The sequence below is a fragment of the Olea europaea genome, chromosome 4 (assembly GCF_002742605.1).
Source record: "Olea europaea var. sylvestris chromosome 4, O_europaea_v1, whole genome shotgun sequence".
Classification (NCBI taxonomy): Eukaryota; Viridiplantae; Streptophyta; class Magnoliopsida; order Lamiales; family Oleaceae; genus Olea; species Olea europaea.
Genome location: NC_036240.1, coordinates 13,169,424 through 13,195,368, shown reverse-complemented (window position 1 = coordinate 13,195,368; position 25,945 = coordinate 13,169,424). Strand labels below are relative to the sequence as shown.

General features: G+C 33.1%; 1 protein-coding gene across 1 annotated transcript; it reads right to left on the bottom strand.

Moving 5' to 3' along the window:
* Nucleotides 1-1,682: 1,682 nt before the first annotated feature.
* On the bottom strand, nucleotides 1,683-9,304 carry LOC111393686 (gamma-secretase subunit APH1-like). Its single transcript, XM_023019349.1, has 7 exons — nucleotides 9,093-9,304; nucleotides 8,816-8,960; nucleotides 8,537-8,692; nucleotides 6,302-6,387; nucleotides 3,069-3,194; nucleotides 2,671-2,798; nucleotides 1,683-2,122 (listed from the first exon to the last, which is right to left on the bottom strand). Exons 2-7 carry the CDS (start codon nucleotides 8,926-8,928, stop codon nucleotides 1,979-1,981), a joined length of 753 nt encoding a protein of 250 aa, XP_022875117.1. The 5' UTR covers nucleotides 8,929-8,960; nucleotides 9,093-9,304; the 3' UTR covers nucleotides 1,683-1,978.
* Nucleotides 9,305-25,945: the final 16,641 nt, after the last annotated feature.

Below are 25,945 nucleotides of genomic sequence, written 5' to 3'. Positions count from 1 at the left end.
TTTTCGCTTTGTGAAATGGATCGTTATCCTCTTCTTGTGAAGCTGAACCGGACCTTTGCTCATAAAGGTAACGCAAATGGGACAATGATAATCTAGTTAATTGAGAAATACAAACCACTGCACTTGCTTTTCTAAAGTAATCTTAAATGAAATTGAAATTTGTACATTTCAAAGAGAAGAAATCTCAAGTCAATTTCATACACAGGTGAATTAACATTGCAAATGCTTAACACTTTATATGAAATATTTATAGATATTAGTAGTCCTTAAATAATTTGATCACTCCGACTCTGTATGTATGTCCTTTATCATCAAAATAAAATACATCAATCCATATTGTTGAGTCCATATCTTTAATTCAATAACAAAGTTCTAAATGTTTAACAAATAATCAATTTAGTAATTTAAAACAATTGTGATCGCTCATTCTAAACGAATGTAATGGTTAGCAAAATATATATATGCATCACAAGATTTTTTTTAAAAAAAATACGATTGAGAATAATATCTTACCAATACAAAATGTAAGGGTTTGTTGTCTTGATTGTACTTCATTATACTTTTAGTTAAACTAATAAAAAGAAGAAAGCCAGAACAAAGAACAAGATTTAAGGGAAACGACATCATTAACTTAGAGCAAAACAAGAGAAAGCAAAACGAGAGAAGAAGATTGTGGTGAAACCGATGTGTACGTTTTTTTTTTTTGACAAAGGATATTGTTGTCATTTCATGTTAAAGGGCATTTGAGACATTTAACAATATTAAAAAGAATAATTATATTTACACCACAATTTTTATTTCTTGTCCCACATTTAAATTGCATTTAAGGTTTTCAATCTTTGCTCGTTATAGCACTTGTGTCTAAAGATTTTTTATGTCGTTCCTATCTTCAAACTTTCCATTAACTTACAATTTGTATTTGATAACAGTTTTATGTCCAAAAATCCGTTGAAGTGGCATAAAATACTTTATTCTTCCATCATAATTTAAAAAATAAAAATAAGAAGTTCAAAAAATTATTTTCATTCATTTCAAAGTATGAAAACTTATTTTAATATAAATCATCAAGGACAAAACGTACTAATTAATAGAAGAATGAAGATAGGAATTCAATGAAAAAAAGTTTTAAAAAATAATTAATTGCTACAATGAACAAATACTGAGTATCTTAGTTGCAATAAATTAGTGATGTATAGAATAAAAATTGTAGTGACAATATAAACACCCTATTGAAAATGACAATTTAGACATTTAAAATAAAAGATGACTCAAGATTTATTTGAAGTTAGACCTCAAACAATTTCAAAGTGCTTGATTAAGTCTTTTTAACAAATGAGCCGGCTGTAGTGACTAGAAGGAAAACAAAATACTTGGGGAATTAACTCGTAAATTTGGTAACTACTTGGGATTTATACTTGAATATAGATACAATTAGGCTTGGACCTGCTTGTATGTTTAGAGAACGGAAAATCAAGCCAACACATTTTTTTTTTTTTTCCGATTTTGCTAATATTAATATATTAAATAATACAATACCACAAACAATTAAAATTTATTTTTATCTTCCCTAAATTCCTAAATTTTGGAAAATCAGTCCCACAAACCTGGAACCTCAACATAGACCAATGTCCATTGTAGATACAGAGAATTTCAAGCTCCCTCGTTTTTATGGCCATTCAATGTAAGGGAAAAGACAAAATCCATATTTATTGAGGAAAATTGAGAAGCCATTCGATAACATTTCCAGAATTCACCCTAGAGGGCAAGGGTGATTCTTAAGAGGGGAGGAGCTGATGCAAAGCTACCAGCATTAGAATTTCACCCTCAAGAGTAGTTCAGGTATTATAAATTTTTAATGTAGAAACAAAATGATAAAAAATTTACCTTCAACAACACGATGAAAGATACATGGATACAATTTGTATGTGTTTTCAAGTCAATGTCCTCCCACGCGATGCGACTTTATACTAAAGATCTGCTAGAATGAGCTTCCTTGCCTGCTCCGGATTTCTTTAAGTCTCCTCCATACCATCTTCCCGCAATGCCCAATAGTCAGCAATGCCATGAAGTAGAGCAGAGGTATGCCGATAATACAACCCCCCTGAGAAAGGTTCACGAGCGTCTGCAGGAGGAGCCAATAGGTCGTTTTAAATAAATGAAAAAACTACAGTTGGTCATACTCTAGAAAACATTTTGAACTTCCTTTTTTTTTTTTTCTTTTCATTTTGTTTAAAACGTTACTTCAATCCCAACTTCCATAAGATTCTATTCTAAACAAGGTTGAATAATCTACCCCAAAAAATAATAATAAATAGAGAATACTTAAAAACCAAGACCTTTTTGACCATTTTGGATACTTGGTTTATTGTGCATTCTGTAAGAATGACAAACAGGTAGAAATGAATAAGGACATTCAAAGCTTACATGGATATAAATTAGATCCTACTTAACTAATAACTTATTCCAACTTAAAATAACTAAAGTCAATTTAGCACCACGGTTTTCTAGAATGTTTTATGTTCTAGATGTTCTGACCAGATGCCTAAACAAATTGAATCGCCGCAAGGAACAAGCGAAAATATGGATTCTGCATACAGCCAATCAGTTTAGAGGACGTTTGCAGGAAGTAGAGGTGACACACTGACTTTTATAATAAAGCAGAATACTCACAAGCATTGCTGCTACAAGATGAACAGCGGGGACAAAATATTGGTCCACTTTATTTCCTTCTGCATATCCATTGAATGCTATAACCATCGACAAAGTATGGATGGTGACAAATGCAAGAGCTATAACAGCTGCAGATAAAGCAAAAGAAAGGCCATTTAGAACTGCACAACTCAGTTAAATTGAATAACAATAAATGAGAACTATTACTTCACAATGAAAAGTCAACGACTAAATGGGGGATCATCAAACATACAATGTGTATATACTACGGCATTTTACGTAGAAGGAACACAAGTTATCATCATGTCAAGGAAATTAAATGCTGAGTGAAATCAGCAATCAATAATTGATAGGTCAATCAATGCCATATGATCTTAGAAATTACCAATTTCACTTACCAGAGACCAGGAAAAATGACATCTGTGAGCATTTTTCTACATAATATGTGCCGGGCCCAAAGGCTGGAGTCAAAAGGCTCAGACAGAAGAAGACAGCATGGGCCACACCATGACCCATACCACCAGCTGCGCAATTAAAAAAAAAAAATAAATAAATAAATAGTACCAAATTAAAAGACACAAGACGAGAAATTAATCTGTTCTCTTTCATCAACACTGGTAAAACAACTCCATAAAGCCAATAAATCTCAGCTAACATAAATTACTATTTACTTGGATTCAGCTCCTAGAACCAGCAACATCTACTAAGTTAGTTGCATTGAAGTTCTTCTATGCAATCTAAAAAGCTTGCCTTCCTCGCGAAATCATTTGAACGTTAAAGGCTGATCACCATTCGTCAACATGATCAACCTGCTGAAACTGTCTTTCGGTTTGATTTGGTTAACTAACTGGATGGTGGACTTGTTAGCTATATGTATCAAGGCAGCATTGCACTAAAATATTTAATTTTCTTATCTAAATGATCAAGAATTTACCAGGAACCCAATTTAAGTAAAACATAAATCTTGAAGGTTCAAACTCAAAGTAAAAGTGTTACAAAAAAAAATTCATAAAAGAAGAGAACAGGACAAGAAAAAATAGAATACAGAGCAGTTACTTAGGGAATTGCATGCCTTAAATCACACAGTGAAAATATAAACTAAACATCACTCTCATTGCTCCATGGTTTCATAAACAACAAATATTTCACACGTAGCTCCATATTGATGTTTACATTGATCGTAGAAAGATAATAGTGCATCATAGGCATGGTGAGTCTTATCCCCTTCACTCCTTTAAAAGGTTTCAAGGTTTTCGAAGCCAATCTTTTTCCAGATCCCCGAAAAAAAAAATTCACTACTCTCATCAAGGAGTGGAAGATAAAATATTTGATTAACTTTTCTTAAATATCATCCAAGAGTGAAGATGGTAGTGCTAGATAGCAGTGTTTTTTTAATTGTTTACCAGGACGTGATTTGAACGGAAGAGGACTGCTATCCATTCATAGTCCATCTCTGCACTTAATTTGCTGAAACGTTAGGGACGACAGCAGCATATAGCAAAACATCTTCCCATACATTAAGATAATTATTCGTACCTCATAATTATACAAGATGCTAACACGTTTAGGATATATGCAAGGGTTTCTAATTGTATACTATTAAACTGTTGAATACTAGTAAAAATAATACATCCCAGCCCAGAACAGCTTTTTAATAGAGACTGATAACGTTCCATTAGATGCCTACCTTTCCATGAGATGCCTTTGAACTAATGAATCACACTCCATTCTCCAAGAAATCATCGTTAAAATTAAGACAAGCAACCTTCATCTTCAAAATTAAATTGCAGACTTCTCACCAACCACAAGAAGGTGAATCTTTTATTTGTTTTCCCTTCGGTTCAGGAACATCCACATCCAGACCTGAGATTGGGCTAGTTTTCCTGATTTCTTGAAATAAAACTCCAATCACGAAAATAGTAACATTACAAAACCTCTGTTGTGGCCAAGATAAATATTTCCTGAAGCAAGACTGCACTATGTACGGCTAGCCTAGCACAGGAGAGGAAAGAGGCTGACTTGAGCCTTGTTACAGTAGTTTATCTAGGGATGGCAAAATTCCCAATGCCTCATTGCCCTGCCCTGAACAATAAGCAGGGCGGGGATAGGGAACATGGTCCCTGTCACAAATACTTTTATTTCATTTTTATGATTTTCAACTTAAAAAAATTTTCATTGAATAAAAACAGGGCAGTAAATGAGAATATTTGTCGATACCGACACTCCTTGGACACTCTACTATAAACATTTTTCATTGTTTATTAAAAATATTATATATTTTTAACTCAAGCTTATTAGTAAATAACAAATAGGTACTCATATTTAAAATATTTCAAAATAATAATAATAATAATAATAATAACAATAATAATAATAATAATAACAAGTGTAAAACTAAATTTATACTATGCCCTTGTTTGATTTATATTCTCTAAAATTCATTTTTTCAAAACTCATTTTCAATCATACATTCCTCAATAATACTACACGTAAATCCAAAATTTTTACTTAATTTTTAACCACACATTCTCCATCAATCCACTATTCAAAATACATTATTTTCCAAAATACATTATTTTCCCAAAAATGGGGATCAAACAAAGGCTATATAAATGAAGATTTTTAAAAATTTTAATCAATGTGTCGAAGATATATCGTGTCGGCACTTTTTCCAAAAATCACGTGTCGCCATATCTAACACATATCCTGCCAGACACACGTGTCCGTGTCCATGCATCATAGCATCTCGGATTCCAACAGGCGGGGCGGGGATGACCACCCTAGCCCACCCCGTTGCCATCTCTAAGTCTATTAAACTTCCATCTAGAAAAGTAGTTCCAGCTCAGTTTTAGTTTTATTCCAACTATCATGCAGCTGTAAATCATTTGACATTTCCCTCTTCACCTATTGGAGTACGCCATAGTAAGCCCCCTCAATGATGCTTTGAAAATAAACAGCAGAGAATGACAATTATCATTTGGACAGTTCTTAATATCCAAATGGACTTGAGGATGATTTTGCAAGGTAATTTTTATCTGATATGAACAATGTAAAAGGCGACGTTCTCTTCCTACTCCTCCTAACCTTGAAGTTACTTGGACCCCATACACACGTCAGTGCATCAGATCAGATAATCGGTTGGCAAAATGATGAGTTTATGCTACATGGCAAGCACTGGGTGAATAACCATACAAATTTCAGCATAAAAAAATATTATATATTTCATTAATAAAGCCAAGCACAAGGTACAAGCACCGTACAGCAATAAAACCAGAGAGTACTAAATAACGTTAACTGAATAAACACAATAGTACATCATATAAACACCAACAGGTTTAAATATCTGGTTACAATGGGATTTGAGGACAGCCGCCTAACAATTCAATTCGCCAGGAAATATTCAACATCAGGACCCCTTTATTCTTTTTTTCTCTTCAGGGGCTGGGAGTTGAAGATAGAATAATGTGTAACAACTATAATGCCAGTAATAAGAACATAAAACAACGTTATTACTTCAGACCACAAATTTCTGCAGTCAAGTACTAGGGTGCTTGAAATTACAAAGAGCTACTTGGGTAATATAAAGTTAGTGAATCACACAGGGAAGGATGCGGGTACCCACAAAACTTACCAAGAGCAATTTGCATCTTATCAGTAATAAAAAGGCGAGGTCTGGAGACTCTATCTGCAAAAGCATCCAGTATATCTTCCAGCCTCCTAATGTCAAAGCCACATGAAAGGATAAGATTAAAATAATAATAATAATAATTCACTTCCGCTGATTAACTGACAATATAACCAAGATGAAGCCAAAACCAATGGATACAGATTGCAGAATATAACTACTCGGTGACCAAGCTATACTAATGCAAAACTAAGAAAGGGAACCACACAACTGGGGAGCAGTTTTCATTGGGGTCCAAAGTCTAAAAAACGTGATGCAGAACTCAAAACCCAATACAGACCGAGGCAATGCTGCTCATTTGAGTAGTATCATGTTAAGAAATGGATATGACAAAACAACATTTTTCTGCAGATGACATAACCACGTTAGTGTGGCAAGAACAGACAAAGTATTATACCATAACATGAATTCTTTAGCCACACTCCATTAAATTTATCACAGATTCCAAAAGATCCAATGAAATCAAATTTATTAAAATCAAATTAACAAATTTATTGGAATTGCTTGCTCTTCCTAATAGGAGTTTCTTTAGGTGTAAGGAAGGCATATCCAACCACAATTCATCTTAGTTAAGCTAAATTATCGAACCCTATGTGATGGAAATCCTTAATAATATTATATTGCAAAACTTACCAAGACTTGAATGGTATTTCAGGAAAAACAATTAGAATTTAGTTTCAAAGATAGTATTTTATGTAATTTCTTTAGCCGTTTCTTATGAGGGTTAGCTCTTGTTTAAATTAAATTTGATTGAGTTAGTTTTTGTTTTAATTATACTTCATTGTTGAACACAAACATATTTATCTCTCCAATTTCTATTCAATCTCTCATCAATCTCCATATTCTTTCTGTCTCTCTCTCCTCCGTCCCTCCCCTTGTTTATTTTTTTTAACGAGAACAAACTTCAACACAAAGAACTAAGACAGAGGAACAGTTCCACCATTTTTTTTTCTTCTTCCTTCTCTACTTTTTTCCCTAAGCTAATAACAACCAAAAAGAACAGAAATCAAAGAAGTAAACCAAAATTCTTCTCACAGGCTGATTACAAAAATTTCAGCAATGACCTTTTTTTCCTTTTTAGTGGCACCTTGATTCGGCTACAGTGTTCGAGGCTGGTTTTATGCATTTGGGGCTTTTGCGTGTTTTTCAGCGGTTAGAGGTAGGGCAGAGGACAGCAGCGGCTGGTTGATGGATTGGGATTGGCTAATATCACATAATTCAAATGGTGTGCTACTCGTACACCAACTCTAGGATCAAGTTTATATTATGAGGAATAGCCGGTGCTCTAAGATGTTATATATTTACTGAATCATGCACTTAAATTTGGATTAAGGACCACATTTAAACCAATTCCCTTAAGTTTATCTAATCTATAACTTAGCATTGAAAATAATTATCAGCAATTTTGCTTATTGTGCTTTTAGACTCTTTGTTCATTGTTGAACCTTTACTCTAGTCTTATGCTGCTAACTTTTGGATAATTCAAATGCTTGTGATCTCTTTTAGAAAGAGTAGTATGTCCTGTATTCTACATTTATATATCAACCATATTCATTAGTCATTCCAATCGTGACTCCCCCTTTTCATTTCCATCCAACCTGTCTCATTCTTCTGAGATAGGACCGATACCCAGCCTCAAATTCCTGCTTGCCCCCTTTTTCTTCTTCCCTTAGCGGTTCATTAATAATGAAACTAAATTTTAAATGGACACTATCTTCTCAACAAATACATAGACACACTATAAGACCTCATTTTCTTATTTAGGCAGCTCATATTACATATAAATAAATACCTTTTTAGTTCAGAAATTTTTATTAGCATAAACAAAGTTAATTTATTCACATTTTTGGTAAACTATAACTCCCTGTAGTTTATTTACAACTGACCCGGCTTAAATGTTTGGCTAAGCTTAAAAGTAAGTTAAGCACTTTGACTGCAACAAGATAGTGTAAATCACACATTCCTAACTTTGGCAAAAAATTATCGGTTCTCATTACTAATTAGTAAATTTTTTAAGCTTAGCCCAAACATGAGTTGAAATGCTATGCACTATGGTATTATCACAATTACTAACCACAAATAATCACCAATTCTTAGATTTCCAAAATCCAGAGAACAATACTCATAACTAAGAAATATTACTAGAATTATAACTTATAAGAAAATAGTAACAAGAATTACTTGTAAATCTTCCAGAAGAGAGGGCGGAGGGCTTCCTGGAAGGCAACAGAAGTGAGAATGATGAGCATGCAGGGCCACAATGACCCAGTCTTGAAGGGTAGAAATGCTCTCCAGAGTCCCGACAACACAATCAGACTTATCAGCCATACCAAGGTACTAGAATCAAAATAAAAAAGAAAAAATACACATTTTTAGATCACATAAATAACCATATCTGGAGAGATATTTGCAAATAAATAATTAAAAAAATAAAAGCAGAAAAAACGAAAGGAAATGAACCTGGAGAGAAGGGTGAGGATGAGAAACGGTTTCTTGGCAATAACGGCGATAAAAAGTGAGAGAGATGGACCCAATGCTAACAATGTATACCCAATCCCTGCTGCCACAGTCATTTTTATTTGGGTTGATTACTCGACAGAATTATCTGGTAATATTGTAAAATTTTTCTCTAATATTAGTTTCTATGCTCAGGATATGAGTGATTTACAAAAGAAAATTTACCCTTTCATAAATTTTCACCCGACCAACCAATAGTTATGCATAGTGCTAAGCTTACCTAACAACAAACTAGAACTAATGGAGATCAAGTTCAAAGATAGCACAAAGTTCCTAATCTAGAAACGAATACATTTGTTATTCGGAAAACAACCACGCGTGATTTCTTGTAGTGGAAAAATGAAATTGAAGATCGAATTCTTCAAAAACCCTAGGTTTCGCAGTGTGTGTGAGAGAGGAACTTTTTCAGCTTTATTGACAGTTGACAGGGGATAGATCAAGTGATCAACTGATCGTTTGGTTGGGATTTTATTAATTGATTTTTTGAAGTAGGTCTATCTACGAAAAAATTTAAAAATGGTGGTTGAAATGGTGAAATAATAATCAAAATTTTGGTTTTAATTAGGTTTTAAGTTGTACTGAACATACTCTAAGCCTCGTTTGCCCGTTAATTTTCATTCCATTTTTTCTCCATCCTATTTTTAACCGTACAATTTTTCATAAAATAATATTACACGTAAATTTAAAATTTTTCATTCTTTTTCAATCACTCATTTTAAAAAAAAACACTATTTCACTCATTTTCATTTCTAAAAATGAGGGCCAAACAAGGGCAAAATGGAAATGAGACGGAGTAGACATCACCCAAAAAAACATTTTTTATTTTTTTAATTTTTTCACTTGTACACAAATAAAACATTTGTTCAGAAGGCGAGTTGGGAAAAGAACTATTTGGTACCCATTTTTGTAAGAATGAGAATGAAAAATATAGTCGTTAAGAAACACACACAAGAAATAAAAAGTCAAATATGGTGACTTGATGTGATGAATAACGGTCATCTTTTTCATTTTTGTTGCCAAAGTATGAAAATCAAACGGGCTTTAATTATTTAAAATTGTTAAAAGACCTTTTTACCCTTATATTGTAAAATGAAATTGAAGAAGAATTAGGGATTTTCTTTGTTTCTATTTCAACTTACATGTGAAAACCATCCTTACCTCTTCCCCAAGGAAGCCCATTGCTTGCATCCATCCCATTCTCACTTGGGCTTACACCATAAAGCAAAATCACATTTTGCTATACACACAGAGCAAAGGAAGGAATTACCTATGGATTCAAAGGCGGTGTTACGAGCGTTAGAACGAGAAAAAGGTTTAAAAGGTTGTAAATTTCTTGCAACCATTAAACCGTCGCCTTTAACACTGTTTTCCATATCTATGTAATGTGAACTTTTGCAAGATGTATTTCTTAATTCTTAGGTCTTTTTTTCGTTATCAGAGTAGAGCATATGTGAGAGAGAAATTGATGGATTTTAACCAAGGCTAAGGTTGATTTTGGAAATTATCATGCCGTCATTCTTGGCCTGTGCTTTTTGCTTTTGGAAAAAATAGACGATTTTAACTTTTCTGGATGATTAATTGTAGCACTCATGACGAAATGATCGTTATTGTATTATGCTAAATCTTTTCTGTGGATTATTTTTGATTGATTTTCAGTAGTTTTATTGGGTTTTTCTAAATATTATGGTATAATCTCTTATATTGGATTTCTTATGTGTAGGAATAAGTTTTGATGCATGCTGATTTTGATTACTCATTATGCTACAATTTTTTATTTTATTATTATTATTATTATTTTTTTTTTTTATGTGTTTCATTAAATTTGATTTTTCATCCCATGTTACAATTTATTTATTTTTTTGGGAAAAGTCTAGTGTTCATCTATACAAGACAAAATTTGTCTGCAAGTATGTAAATTTCGTGAATTTGGCTAAAATTAGTATCTTTTAATATTTATTGTCTTTTAAGAATGGTGCTTTTATTTCTTTTTTGATATTCATGATTTGTAAGGCTAAAGATAATTTTTTCATTTTTGCATATGAAAAGTTTGAGCTTCTCAATTTCAGTTTTGTCTTGATAATTCAAAGTTTGATTTGTTTCCAACCTCTGCTTGTAGAATAGATCATTCATGATTCTTTAATAACATCGCCATAAACTCTTTTACGAGTTTTGGATTAATGGTTATTTTGTTTTCATCATTTTTTGGTTTCTTATTCTTGTTTGGATTATTGATTATTCCTTCAGCAATTAACTCTTTTCATTGTCCTTCAAAATGCATTGAGTTCTTCTCATTCTTCTAAGAAAAATCGAATTTCTAGAAAGTTTACCAAATGTTTAAAAGGAAAAAATGACTTCTTATGTAAGGTTTAAATGATTTAGAAAATGAAAAATGCTGAATTTATAAGCAAATTACTATACTAAGGTGAAGGCAATTAACTATAAAGTCACGGCATACACAATTTATAATATATTGTACTTCCAAGTTCTCTAAAACACATCGGGCAAGAACGATTAATAAGTGAATATTAAAATAAAATATACTTTCTTTTTAGCAATCATAACACCTGCCATTAAATCTCATATTTTGCAACATTTCTTCTACTATAGAAAAAACTAGAAGAACTAGGTAACTTGTTTTAATATTTTTAGTTTTTATATTTGTTATTATGTGCATTACTACCATCATTTCTTATATTTGAACATATTTTATAATTTGCAGTACTATGGAGAATATTCTTCAAGTTGACGCTACGATTATAGCGAGATACAGATAGCAAATAATGCGAGATGTGTATGAGAAGCTCGATACAAATTACAAAATCAAACTTTGCGAGAGCTGCTTAGAATCTCTCCTCGGGTTGAAGGATATAAGGTTGGCTTCACAAGTTGTACATCAATTATTATTATGAAAGATAAGGACCGACAAAAAAGAAGTTTGGCCTAAGATGGGGGAGAAACGAGCAAAATTTGGGTCGAAAGAATTTGTTTTAATTATGAGCTTAAATGCGGGTGATGATAACTACGTAGATAAGACCTTGGGGTAGAGTATTGGATCGTGAGAAAGTATTTGAAGAAAAGTGGGGGGAGATAACGAAGGGAGATGCTTACGATGCATTTGTAAGTTGCAAGAAAAGAAAGATGGATAAGTATAAGTTGGGATTGATCGTAATCTTGATATACGTCCTGTACGCCACGGAGGAAAATAGCTACATCGACTTATGGTGGTTAGGCTTGGTGGATAATCTCGATAAGATCGAGACGTATCCAGGATAAAGTTTTCTTTTGAATACACGATCAGTATATCCAAACGTGAAATGGGAGGTAAATTGAAAAGTTCTGATGTCGGAGGAGAGTCACGTTGTCGGTATTCGTTGCATAGATTTCCCCTCGCCATAATGGTATGAACAAACAATACACTTGACTTGTATTATTTTTTTATATATCAATTTGTGTCTTTGAAATAATAATATTTGTTTTGTAATAGATTTGGGCATTCGAAGCAATTCCAACTTTGGGAATGAATTTGCTACGAAATATTCCAATGTAATTCCAAGAATGGTCAGTTAAGAAATGCCGAAGAGGTTAGCATCTGCTGCCATTGATAACGTATTGAATTCGAAGGAGGTAAAATTATCTCTTTTAAGTTTAATGGGAAGAAATTGTGAAATTAACTTAGTGAATCATTAATGATTTGCACGATTTAATTTTTGCAGTTGGAGGTTAATTATACATTGATTCCTGCTAAAGCCGAACTCGAGAAGACCTATTGGAAAGAGTTGAAACCAATTGTGGAAGAAGATGAGAGTATTTCATACCATTTAGAAGGAGACAGGACTGAACATGATGTCAAGCCACATCATGCATTTCACTAACCCTCTTCTAGAGCATCTCAACCAACACCATTTTCTCATGAGATCAACATAGTAGATTTATTGAGGATGGAAATGGAAAAACTTGAGGGAAAAGACTACAAGCGGTCATATTGATAAGTGTTTTTGTGTACTTATAAAATTGTACCTAACTTTAGTTAATTTTCTTTTATTTTTTAGTGACAGACTTGTTTTGAAGCAATTGGAAAAGAAAAATGATGAAATTGAATGAGATCGGCAAGTTTTGGGATCAAATTCTACACTTTGAAAATTGAAGGGTTTAAATTGAATTTAAGAAGACATGGGCTGTACAATTGGATGAACTCAAGGACTAAATTGCATTATTTTAAGAAAATTGAAGGCTTGAAGAAAATTATACACTAAATAGGCCTACTTTTGGACTTATATTTGGAATAAAAATCAACCAATTGGGCTCTTGTTATAGAAAAAAAGAAAGGGCTACCTGCTAATATAGATATATACATGCCAGTCGCCAAAAGCGAGAAGGAAGGAAAAAAAATAAATAAATAAATAAATGCTGCTGGCATAGAATTGAGGCCGAGGGAATTACAAAAGATCACATACACACTTACAGAAAGCGGCGCCAATTTTAAGAAAACATAAATATATATACACATGGCCAAAATTTGAAGAGGGATGGTTACATGCATATTACGTAAACACAAAAAAAAAAAAAAAAAAAAAAAAAAAAGAGAGGCTGGCTGTTGGAAATAAAAAAAGACTGCTTTTTGGCATTAAAGGGAAAATTGGGCAGCTTCTAGAGATAAGTATAAGTTTGTGGCTGTAAGTGGAATATATATACACGTGCGTACCGGCAGAAGAGGACATACACAAGAGTGGGCGTAGCTTTGGAAATTGGAATTAATCACGTTTCATCGATTTTTGGTAATGTCTTTTATCCTTTCTTTGTTTAATCTTAATATTATGCTCGGCTAAATTATTTTGTGCTAGGATTTGTGATGAACCTTATGTTATGAACTTTTAACTTTTGAAATTTATTTATTTTGGCGTTAAAACGCGTATTTAATTATTGAATGATTGCATAGATTTTATTTTCTCTACAATTATATGCGCAATAATTGTATGAGTTTTGTGGCTTGTTTTACTCTTGAGAGATGGAAAATAAGTTAGACATTGTGTCAATTGTCGTAAAGTCCAATAGATGATAGAAATATACCGCTATACTTTACGTGACCTCTAGTATTTATAATTTTTTAATACATTTTTATATGTTCGCATTCGTCATAGAAATATAGTCGGATCACATGTAAAAATAGGTTTAGGTCTATTCAAGAGAGATTGTTAAACGAATTAGGAATATTGGTCTTCATAATTGAATCGTATTGTCAAATTTATAAATTTCAAGTTAAAGAGGATTAATATAAGGGGACTCAAGGTCCTAGTACGCTTATCATCAACATATTTTTATAAAACTTGCATTTAATTTAGGTTTTACATTTATTTTAGTTAAATTAGATTTTGCATTCATAAGTAAATTATTTAATTTATCGGAAGACGAAGATAATTTGAATTTAAATTAATACAATCTCTATAGGACGATACTTAGACTCAAAATCCACTTTATTATTTGTTAACGAACCACGCACTTATGGTGATTTTAATTCGAAATGTATTTTCGTGAACACATATCAACTCGACTTGATCGAGTGGAGAAAAAAGGTTGACATGTTAGTAAAATTGGCTATGACAGGTCGATTCCATTTAGGGACTAGTGTATTTGATGGTGCCACTAGTAGCACAACTTATGTACCCGAACATGAACCGAAGGGTGGGTTGGAAAGGAGGTTGGATTTGATGATGTGACGAATGTACATGCAAATGAAAGAAAGATAGAAGAGCCTCAAGAGAACCCAAACCACAAAGAAAAGGTCAAAGGGAAGGAAGCTGAGACTGGATCTGCAAATGATATGGAAGAGCAAGAAAAAGAAAAAATGGTTGAAGAAGGTGTTGGAAAAGAAACAACAATTGAAGAGGAGCATCATGACATGGAAAAAGGCATCACTAATTTTGTGATGCCTGAGAAACATGAGGTGGATGTGAAGAAATTCGATCAAAGTATGTAAAAAACAATTTGAAGTTCAATTTCATGTCACAATTTCCAGATGAAATAAATTTTAGATTTCTAATTGTTAGTACTTCGAACATATAGGTGATAGTGTACAAATCGAGGAGGTAGGATGTGATTCATCGAAAAGACGAAGTTATCGTCCAAAGAGAAAAGTAAACTTATTGTGTTCTCCCTTCACGGACCCGACAAAGAGGAGAAAGTTATCGGATATCAATGCATATGATCCTTATCGAGAAGTGGATCCTGTGAAGGTTGAGACTCTTTACAAATGGCTGGAAACTGTATCTTATGGGTATATTATTACATATAATTGAAAGTAAATGTTAAAGTAATAATATTATTACATAATTATAACTTTGTATTGATTTTTTTTGTATGCGTAGAAAGGTTATACCTTTTCTCTTTTATGATATTTAAGCAAAAAATTTGATGGACCTTTTTGAATGAGGATGGTTGAATTATATTGTTTTGGCTACAAATAACGATTCGATCTTTCAGAACCACTCAACATGCCTTTAATATACGTAGGATGATCAAAATAGGTCATATCGTGGGTTGATGACACTCGAATGACTTGGAAAGAACGAGAAGATATATTGTTTTCTATCAGAATAGTTCAAAAGTTACAATATGATCGTGGTAACACAAATATTTCCATAGTTTCTTTTGTGTACAATCACATCCACATCCTATATTTGTCGAATGCATGTCGGGGATCATGGACGGTCAAATCGTCATTTTTAGCAGAAACTATATAATTATCATTTACGTAAATTAAAACGATATATATGTCATTTTAGTTATTATTTGAACCATAACGTGTTCGAACTCAAAATTTGTAATGAAACAATATGAATATCATTACATTATTTCGCAGTTTTGACGCAACGATGATATCGTTGTCGTTATACATGAAAAGAAACTACATCCGTATCATTGTAGTTACGATTTTAATGAAAACAAGTTTAAACTCATCAAATTTGTATTGAAAAGATGTGTATGTCGTTACGTTATTTCATGGGTTTGACACTACAACAACATTTGTCATTTCATGTGAGAGGAAACGACATATATTTTGTTCTAATTAAGATTTTAATTGAAAGAGTTCAAACTCGTCATATTTGTACTAGAACGATATGAATTAAAGCTGGACAAAACTCCTAAATCGAACTGGGCAGTTCTTCTTAAGTTAAATATTTGAACGGATATTTGAATCGATAATCGACGGGTATGGTTCGGTTCTCAGTTCTAAATCAACAATCGAAGAACCGAGTCTCTCTAACTTTTTTTAATTAATTTATTTTAAATAAGTCAAATTATTTTATTTTTTCTAAATAAATTTGCTAGCTAGTTAATTTAGCTCAAACCCAAAAATATAATTTTTCCATTTTTAATTTTCAATTCAAAGCTAGCTTAATCATATTGACCTAAGTTTTATCCAAATATATTACTTTACCGTAGTGCCATTTCTACCGTTATAAGAAAATCGAATTGAAGCTCAACAACGCCTCTCTTAATTATTTTGAACTCACTATCTTCTTATTCCTATGATTTTAACAACCAAATTTATGAAAAATTCAGCAAAGAGAGATGCAAAAAATAAATAAGATTGTACTACATTATTTTGTCAGAACTAAGATTGAACATATCATTAGTTCAATTAATGTAGCTTTGTAAATATTAAAAAAATTTAATTATAATACAGAACCTAGGGAATCGAAGAACCCGAGCAGTTCCATATTTAGATTTGGACCCAACGGTTCCATTTACTAAATATACAAATATTTAAGGTCTTGGAAAATCGAATTGAATCGGACCATGTCCAGCCCTAATATGAATGCCGTTACATTATTTCGTGGGTTTGACACTACAATGACATTATTGTCATCTGATATGAGAAGAAACGACAAATATGTCGTTCTAGTAAGGATTTTTACTAAAATGAGAACAACATTATTGTCGTTTGATATGACAAGAAACGAAATCTATGTCGTCGAAGGACTTAAGATGCCATGACTTGGACGACTCAATTGAAAAGAACGTAAAAGTCATCTAGGCTTGCGCCTAAGCCTGCAAAGTTGGCACACGCCCGATTTGGAGAAGCACATCTATGTCATTATGTATAGTCTTAACGACTTATATGTCATTACCAAAATAATTTAAGCAGTGTGTATTTATACTGGAATGATGTAGAAATTGTTTTTTGCTACAGGAACGATTTCAATATCGTTAAGTTCTTCACTGCATTTTTTTTATTGGAAGGATGAATATATCGTTTTGAGCTTCAAGAACCACTTCAATGTCATTCTTAGAATGCGTGCATTTTTGTACTAGAACAACTTAATTATCGTTTACGTATAGCTAGAACGACTTCAATATCGTTATCAACATAAGTTAAATAGTGTGTATTTCATACGAAAATGATATAGAAATCGTTTTTTATTACAAGAATGGTTTCAATATCATTACGTTATTCCTTTACTTTTTTGTATTGGAACGACAACTATATCATTTTGTGTTTCACGAATGACTTCAGTGTCGTAATTAGAATCAATGCATTTTTGTACTATAACGATATTAAACACTTCATTTCGGAAGGAAAAAATGTATATCGTCATTAGATTGAGCAAATTTACATCAAATGTAACAATATGAACGACGTTTTGCATTTAACGTGGGAAAAAGTAAGTACGAAAATATAGAATGACTTTAATATCATTCAAATAGTACAAAAGCATTTTAATAGCACAATGACCACAAAATTTAATAAATCATCTTGTACTTCGAATAAGTACAAAATAAGTTATAAGTCAGGACAATATCACAATCTCAAATTTCAATACCAGTTGATTGACTCTTGCAAGTGGATCGAACATGACTAGTTTTCTTACACCTACTGCATTTACGAGGTATAAGCGTCTCTCCGACTGATCGTTTCATCTTTTTTTACGGTCGTCCACCCTATCTTTGTGTCAATGGTGGAAATACTTCTCTAACCATCACGTGCTTGGGAATGCTTCCAACAAATATTAGTATGAAAGTGGCTCATAAGTTATAGCCGTCATCTCCTTTAAACTTCACAGCAGTAATTGCATCCGCACATGAGAACTTACCTAGATCAAATTTTCTACACGTGTAGGTCTTTTTATCGAAGTCCACAAAGTGGTGTTCTAACATGTCACCAACCAGATAAATGTTTGGAAATACCTAATTTACCTCCAACTTATTTGATTCATTATATTTCATGCACATCTTTTCCTCTAAAAGTGGTGTGAGGTAGGTCACATATTTTCCCACTTCAACATGTCTTTCATAAAACCACCTTTACAGTGTCTCTTGAATATATTCAATCAAACCAACTATGGAAAATTCTCAAGCATTCTTCAACAAACTATTTAAAGATTCCGCATTATTCATAGTTAAGATATTGTAACATATCCCAATAAAATGTGCTCTAGCCTAATAATGAAAATCTTTGTCTAATAGATACTCTTCCATGCCCTTCTTTTTACTAAATAAAGCTACCATGTTAGACTTAAAATCTGGTATAGTATAAGCCTCTGAAGCTTCCCTAAACAAAGTTGCAAGATCACTTCGTGAAAACTCTATCTTCAAGTTCTTTTACAGGTCATATGTGCAATTACCATGATGACCATACTAAAAAACTTGTCTAAATCCATTTTTGATACATGCTACACGGTCAGATATAATTACGAACTCGTCTATATCACCTATTATCAAGCGCAGCTTCTGAAAAAAACAAGTCCAGGATTCATCATTCTCCGAATCTACTACTCCCCATGCGAGTGGAAATATTTAAAAATTTACATCCTAACAAGTTGCTACGAGCAAAGTAACTTTCATTATCAATTTCAGGAATGTACATCTACAAATATTACCCTTTGCAATGAGTTGAGGAGTCTACGTATACTTGGTCCCAATGCCACAAAAAGTACATGAAGCGCAATCATCAGTAGTGTGAATGAATGTCAGTGCACCAGGACTTTGCATCTCCCAGACATAACAATATGCGAGTAATTTCACATAACTCTCACGAGGTTCTCCACAGATTAGTCCACAAGCAAAATATTTAGCCATATGCGCTTTAGTATAGCTTACCATTATGCTGATCTCGACGAATGTCATTAATGATTTCCCTTAGTTTGTAAAATCGGTTGACATCTTGATAATTAGAGGCCTGTGGTTTCCAATGATCTTATATAAAGCATGCCTATAAAACTTTCTGCGATTTTGGTTGCTCACAAGCGTCGTTAGTAATTTTCATCAATATAAACAATTATATACGTGCTCTTAGTCGACTTTGTAACTCTGTATTCAAAGTAAAACTCCACATCATTGTCATCTGCTACAGGAAATTATCGTCACCATCTACTCTTCCAGGACTATCTTTACTTACATCAAAATCATTACAATAAACAAATATTCTATCACCATTGTCATAGTTACCATCGTCGTCTATTAGAACATGTTCCTCCTCGTTGTTCATATTTGCAATTTGTCATCTATCTACTATAAACATCCTTCATTACCAAAATCTTCTTGATTTTCAAGTTCATTCAAAATGGTTACACAAAGAAAAGTTTCTTTATAGATAGATAGAAACCACTTCACATTGTTGTCACAATCAATTATGGTCGGAATATAAGTGTAAGAGCTGAAATATCCATTTTGTACAGCCTTGTATCGATGTTCAACACCTCTGACTTTATCATATAATTCCACATAAGAAATAGTTTTCACAATGAGAATATGAATTGTTTTCCTTTATCATTCCCTGCATATTTCCATTTCCATAATCCTTCAGCCAACTGCTCATATTCGACTGGATAATAAACTAATATCCATACCATATTCGCAATGTCGTCCATAACTGTAATTCAATATAAAAATTCTATCAAATTTCAAACATTGTACAGTACTGATAACGATATGTAAGTTGTTACAGATTACAGAAAATGACATATAAGTCGTTATGTACAGAAGAAAATCAAATTATGTCTTACAGTGGGCCAATAAAAAAAAAGCCAAACATGCCTTTGCCAACTTAGATTTCACTCTAACTGATACAAATGACGGGTAATGAAAAAAGGGATGGAAAGTAAACCATATCAAAACTCTAATCCAATGTTAGAATGAATTCAAAATTATTGTTCAATTTTCAAAAAAATGGACAAAGAATGTAACCCATAAATTGAAAATTACAACACTCTCTTTTTCTCCAAATGCCCAACAATAATATTACAGGATTTTATTACTCAATTCAACTAAACGAGTGTTCAAGGAAAAAGGGAATGCAGAGTTTATGGTTTCATTAAGTAGAGAAAAATGATGATGACAATGAAAGGGATTGCATACCTCTAAGCCGATTTTCGAAGAACAAATGGAAGGAATGTAGAATTTAATTAGGGTCTTTTCTCCCAACTTTCACCGTTTATATCCAATTGCGACCTAAATCAAAATTTAAAGGTACTAAGTATATTTAGATATCAATTAATCACAAAGTTCAAGTATTAATGGATGAAAAAGGCGACGTTTTATATCTTATCAAATTCCTCTACACTTAGCTTTTACTCATACTCAAGTAAAATTCAAATTGACTTTCACAAAGATAGTAAGGTTGCAGTGCTATCAACATAGAAAAATCAAACTCTTCAAAACACAACACATCATGAACGGACAATCTCACACAACTTTAATCAATTAGCAAGTATTTTCATATAAAGAAAGAGTAAACCAAATATGTAAGTTCTCACAGGATATAAGCACTCAACTTTCATGTGTTTAAAAGGTAAGTGGTTCGCTCAAGTTCATTTCGATGAACATGATCTACCATATGGTTGCATATCTTCTCATTGCCCACCAATTAGATCACATGCATTACACAGATCATAAGGTTTTTTTTCACCAGAACGTGGCTTCGGGTCTAGGTGGAAAATATTTGGGTAAATAACTCAAAAGACATTGAAACTAGTGTTGCAAAGATGAATTAACTAAAGCTCAAATGTACATATAAAACGTGTAAGACCAATCTTTCCACTTAACAGTTTCTTTGCATCTATTTCCCACAAATCAACCATTTCTTGTGATGTTAGGAGGAATCACAAACATAACTTCATCACTTTTTTTCTTTTTCTTTTTCATCATTTTTTTTTTCTTCTTATCATTTTTCTATTTTTTTTTCCAAAATATCAACAATAATGGAACTTATGAATTGTAATTGAGAACGTGTTCCATTCCACCATCATAATCCTACCAAAATTTTAACTCCCCCACACTTATTTCTTTTGCACTCTCATATGTACCAAAATAAAGAACAATATTCAACTAGTTCTACGGCTTGGATAAAAACATTATTTTTTTGGGTTTAAAGTTTGTAATGTGTGTTCACAAAACCAAGCGCTATAAGGCTCAAAGGGGTTCAAAAAGGGAAAATTTAATTATTGGTTAGGTTATTTGGCTAAGGTGGCTAACTCATGCAACAAAGATGGCCTCAATCATGTTTATGCATATATGTACCAATATGGCCTCGAAGAGAATCAAGGCAAGTTCTAGAGAAGCAAATCCATGGAAGAAAAATCACTAATGAAAGAAAATAGTAAGACTTGTATGGATGTCTCAATCTAAAAGCTCAAAATCTCACTGGCTTTTTGCCTACAAAATTAAGTTACTACCATCTTCAAAGAAAATAACTAAACTAATTAACTCTAAGTTGGAAGATCATTCATTCAATCATATTATGAGTTCGTCAAATTCTAATTGAATCTAGCAGATAGCACATGCAATAAAAAATCAGTTAAAACCACAACTTTTTCTCAATTTTTCGAAAGATTTTCTCAAAAAGTGCTTGTGAGGCAGAATCATGACCTAAATTAAAATTTTAATAACAACCTAAATTCCCTTGTCAAACTTAAAACTTACATTGTACCCCATGTAAAGTGAAATGCAAAGAAGAGAACAAAATTATCTTACTATATAAATGTAAAAAAAAATTAAAAAAGTAAATATAAAAGGTAAAGGAACGAACTCTTCTGAGTTGCCTCCCAAGCAGCGTTTTTGTTTATTGTCTTTGGCTAGATTTATTTCTTTCTTCCTTAATTGTTATAAATTGGATCTCTGAGTTTCAACATTGTCACATCCTCCACCTGAAAACCTTCATAGAAAGGCTTGAGCCTATGGCCATTCACCTTGAACACCTTCGAAGTTGCTGTGCTTTGAAATTCTACTGCACCATGAGGAAAAATATTAGTAACAACAAATGGTCCAATTTAACGTGAACGCAATTTACCTGGAAATAGCTGAAGCAACGATTTGTATATGAGGACTTTCTGACCAACTTCAAATTCGTTCCTAGAAATCATCTTATCATGGATGCCTTCGACTTTTCCTTGTAAATCTTGCACTCTCGTAAGCATCATTTCGAATTTTTTCTAACTCCTGAAGTTTCAGCTTCATGTGTTTTCCACTCTTGTCCATTACCACGTTGAAGTTCTTGATAGCCCAATAAGCTTTATGTTCAAGCTCCATTGAAAGGTGGTATGGTTTTCCGAATACTAACCAGTAAGATGACATACAAATAGGCATCTTATATATAGTCCTATATGCCCATAAAGTATCATCTAAGCACAAACTCCAATCTTTCTGCTTGGACAGATCGTCTTATCAAGGATAGACTTGATTTCTCGATTTGTTACTTTCGCTTGTCCACTAATCCGTGGATGATATGCAGTTGACACCTTGTGGGTTACATGATATTTTCTCAGCAAAGCTTCCACAATTCGATTACAAAAATGAGTGCCACGATAACTGATGAGAGCTCTTGGAATCCCAAACTTGGAGATTATGTTAGATTTGATAAAATCTGTAACAACTCTAGAATCATCAATTCTAGTGGCCTTAGCTTCTATCCATTTTGATACATAATCCATAACAAGCAAAATATAAACAAAGTCGAAAGATACAGGAAATGGCCCCATGAAATCAATGCCCTAAACATAAAAAATTTCACAAAAAAGTATGGGTAATTGTGGCATTTCATTTCTCTGGGATATGTTACTTGTCTTTTGACAATTCTCGCATGACTTTCAGAAGACATATGCATCTTGAAATAAGGGTGGCTAGTAGAAACTGCATTTCAACACTTTTCTTGCTGTCCTCTTTGGTCCAAAGTGTCCTCCACAGACATAAGAATGACAGAAGGTGAGGATAGGGATAATTTTATTTTCGGGAATACGCCTTTTAATCACTTGATCTGCACAATGCTTCCATAGGTATGGATCATCCCATACATAATATTTCGCGTCATTCTTTATCTTTTCCTTTCGAGACCTAGAAAAATTAGGAGGAAGTATGTTAGTAGCCAAAAAAGTACAATGTCTATATACCAAAGTAGTGTCACGCTTGCAAAGAACAATTGCACATTAGGAAAGGTTTCGTGCCAAGAAGTACATATTTAAGGTGATTGGGGAGAGGCTTCCAATTTGGAGTAGGAGCCTGCAAAACAGAAAGTAGGGATTTTATTAGAAGCTGGTAAAGCAGCATATAAATCATTACCTGTTTGTTATAACTTTAGAAGATTGTTCAGTGCTACAACATTTTCTTTTAATTTAAAGCTCAAAGTCAATTCCCCACTCTCATTTTCAACATGATTACTAATAGCAACCTTCAATTCATCATTTCCATTAAGTTCAAAAACATCTTGTGGTAAGTAATCAATCAAATCAATAGAGTAAACAGCATTATTTTCACAAGAAAATTTCATGGCATCATAGATATTGAATTTAATTATTTTACCATCAAATTCCATGGTCAGTATGCCACTGTGTACATCTATTTTCATTTTGGATGTATTAAAGAAAAGCCTTTCTAACAAGATGGGACTAGTTTGGTCACCATTTTCCATGTCAAGCATATAAAAATCACCAGGAAAAACCAACTAATTAAATTAACCTTTACAAGGACATTCTCAATCACTCCCCTAGGATAGGCATTTGATCTATCAACTAATTAAATGACTACACCAGTTTTAACGAAGGCCCCAATTTCAAAGAATCATACATGGAATATAACATGACATTTATAGAAGCTCGTAAGTCCAGCATGGCCTTTTCAAACTTAGTGTCACCTATCGTGCAACGGATACTAAACATACCTGGATCCTTACATTTTGCAGGAAGTTTCCTTTGAATGATTACAGAGATATTATTCCCAACTTCCATTTTTCATACCCTTTGAGTTTCTAATTTCTTTTAAGTGTCCACAATTCTTTTAAAAATTTAGCATAGCGATGACTTGTTTAATAGCATCTAACAATGGAATATTTATCTCACATTTACGAAAAGTTTCATAAAGTTTACTATTTGGTTCATCTTTCCTAGATTCTACTAAAGCCTGAGGGAAATGGGGTACTAGTTTATACTCAGAAAGGGCTGGAGACTTACGTTTTGGTGTATCGTCACCGTTAGAAATACCTTTGTCTACAATGACATCTTCCTTATTTCCTTGTTCTAACAATGTGGGGGCTGCCTTCACCGATGCTTCAACTTCTTTGCCACTCATTAACACAATTGCACTTGCATTTTCTCTTACATTTACAACTGTATAAGAAGGTAATTTTCTCGTGTCTTGGGATCCCAGCTACTTGATTGTAGTTGCCATTTGACCTATCTAATTGCTGGAATTGTTTTGTCTCCTATTACAACTGTAAAGTTTTAGTGGCAAGAGACATAATAATATCTTCTAAAGATATACCAGAGTTAGAAGATTGGCCCTGTTGTTGTCTAGGAGGATATGGCTGCTTATTTTGCTATAAATTTGGGCAATTTTGTTGCATAGGCCTGTTCACTTGTCGATTCTTATAGTTAAGATTAGGATGATTCCTCTATCCTGGGTTGTAGGTGTTAAAGTATGGTCATAACTCTTTTGTGGTTGCCCAGGAAAGTTGCCCATTACATTAATTTGTTCATTAGGGTCTTCTTGAAGAGTTGGGCACATGTTAGTTGGATGCCCCATCATCGTTCAAATTCTACATGCCTTCACTGTTTACCTATTACCTGTAGCCATTTGCCGAACAAGAGTAGTTAGACTCAAAATCTGTTGTTCAAAGGATGAGATATTTACCTTATTGACAGGTTTAGATAGACTGTAAGTTTAGGGCCAAATTGTTGAGAGTTGGCTACCATGTTTGCGATCAAGATCCTTGCGCCCTTGGGAGTTTTATCCACCAAAGTTCATCCACTTACAACATCAATCATACTTCTATCAATAGACTTTTGCCTTTATAGAAATATTGAATGAAAAGTTGTTCGCTGATTTGATGGTGGGAGCAACTTGCACATAATTTTTTGAACCGTTCCTAATATTTAGGGAAAATTGTAGCCAAGGCACCAAACTTTTCGTTTATTATCAGACTTTGCCCAAACTTTTAGTTTGTGCCATCGTGAGTACCAAATCTTTAAAAAAATATACAGTTTAAGTCCAAAATGACGGTTTTCATTAATTTAACCATCAAAACCGTCAGTTGACTCCTAAAATAAAGAACTTTACCATTTCTCCCAAATAAGATAGGGGCATTTTGAATAAAACACAATTTCCTATTAAATCAAAAATTGAAAAAAAAAAAAGGTCAATAATGGTATCTCTACAACCACCGATAGGCACCATCATCCACTCTACCCGATCATCACAGCCACCATCGACAACCACCACTACCTACCCAACACCGATATCACCATTAAAGCTCAATAATGATATCTCTGCAACCTCTCACAAACCCCAAATTCTCAGCCATCATAGTCACACCGAGCTTATCTTCATCTACACACAGCTTGTGTAATATGTCGAATGGAGTGCCTACCTCCTCCAAAATCTCTTCCTCGTCAATTCTTTCTTCCTCTTCAATTACCCTATCAACAGTTTCATTAACATTATCATTACTATCGCAAGCATCAAGCTTTAAATTTGGCTGCAATTTCAACAACCTTGACTCCACTGATCTACTATTCCAAAAACACCCGCCATTCCCATTCAACTTTAACAAATCAAGGGTTGTTTCAATTGAATCCAACCCACAAATCA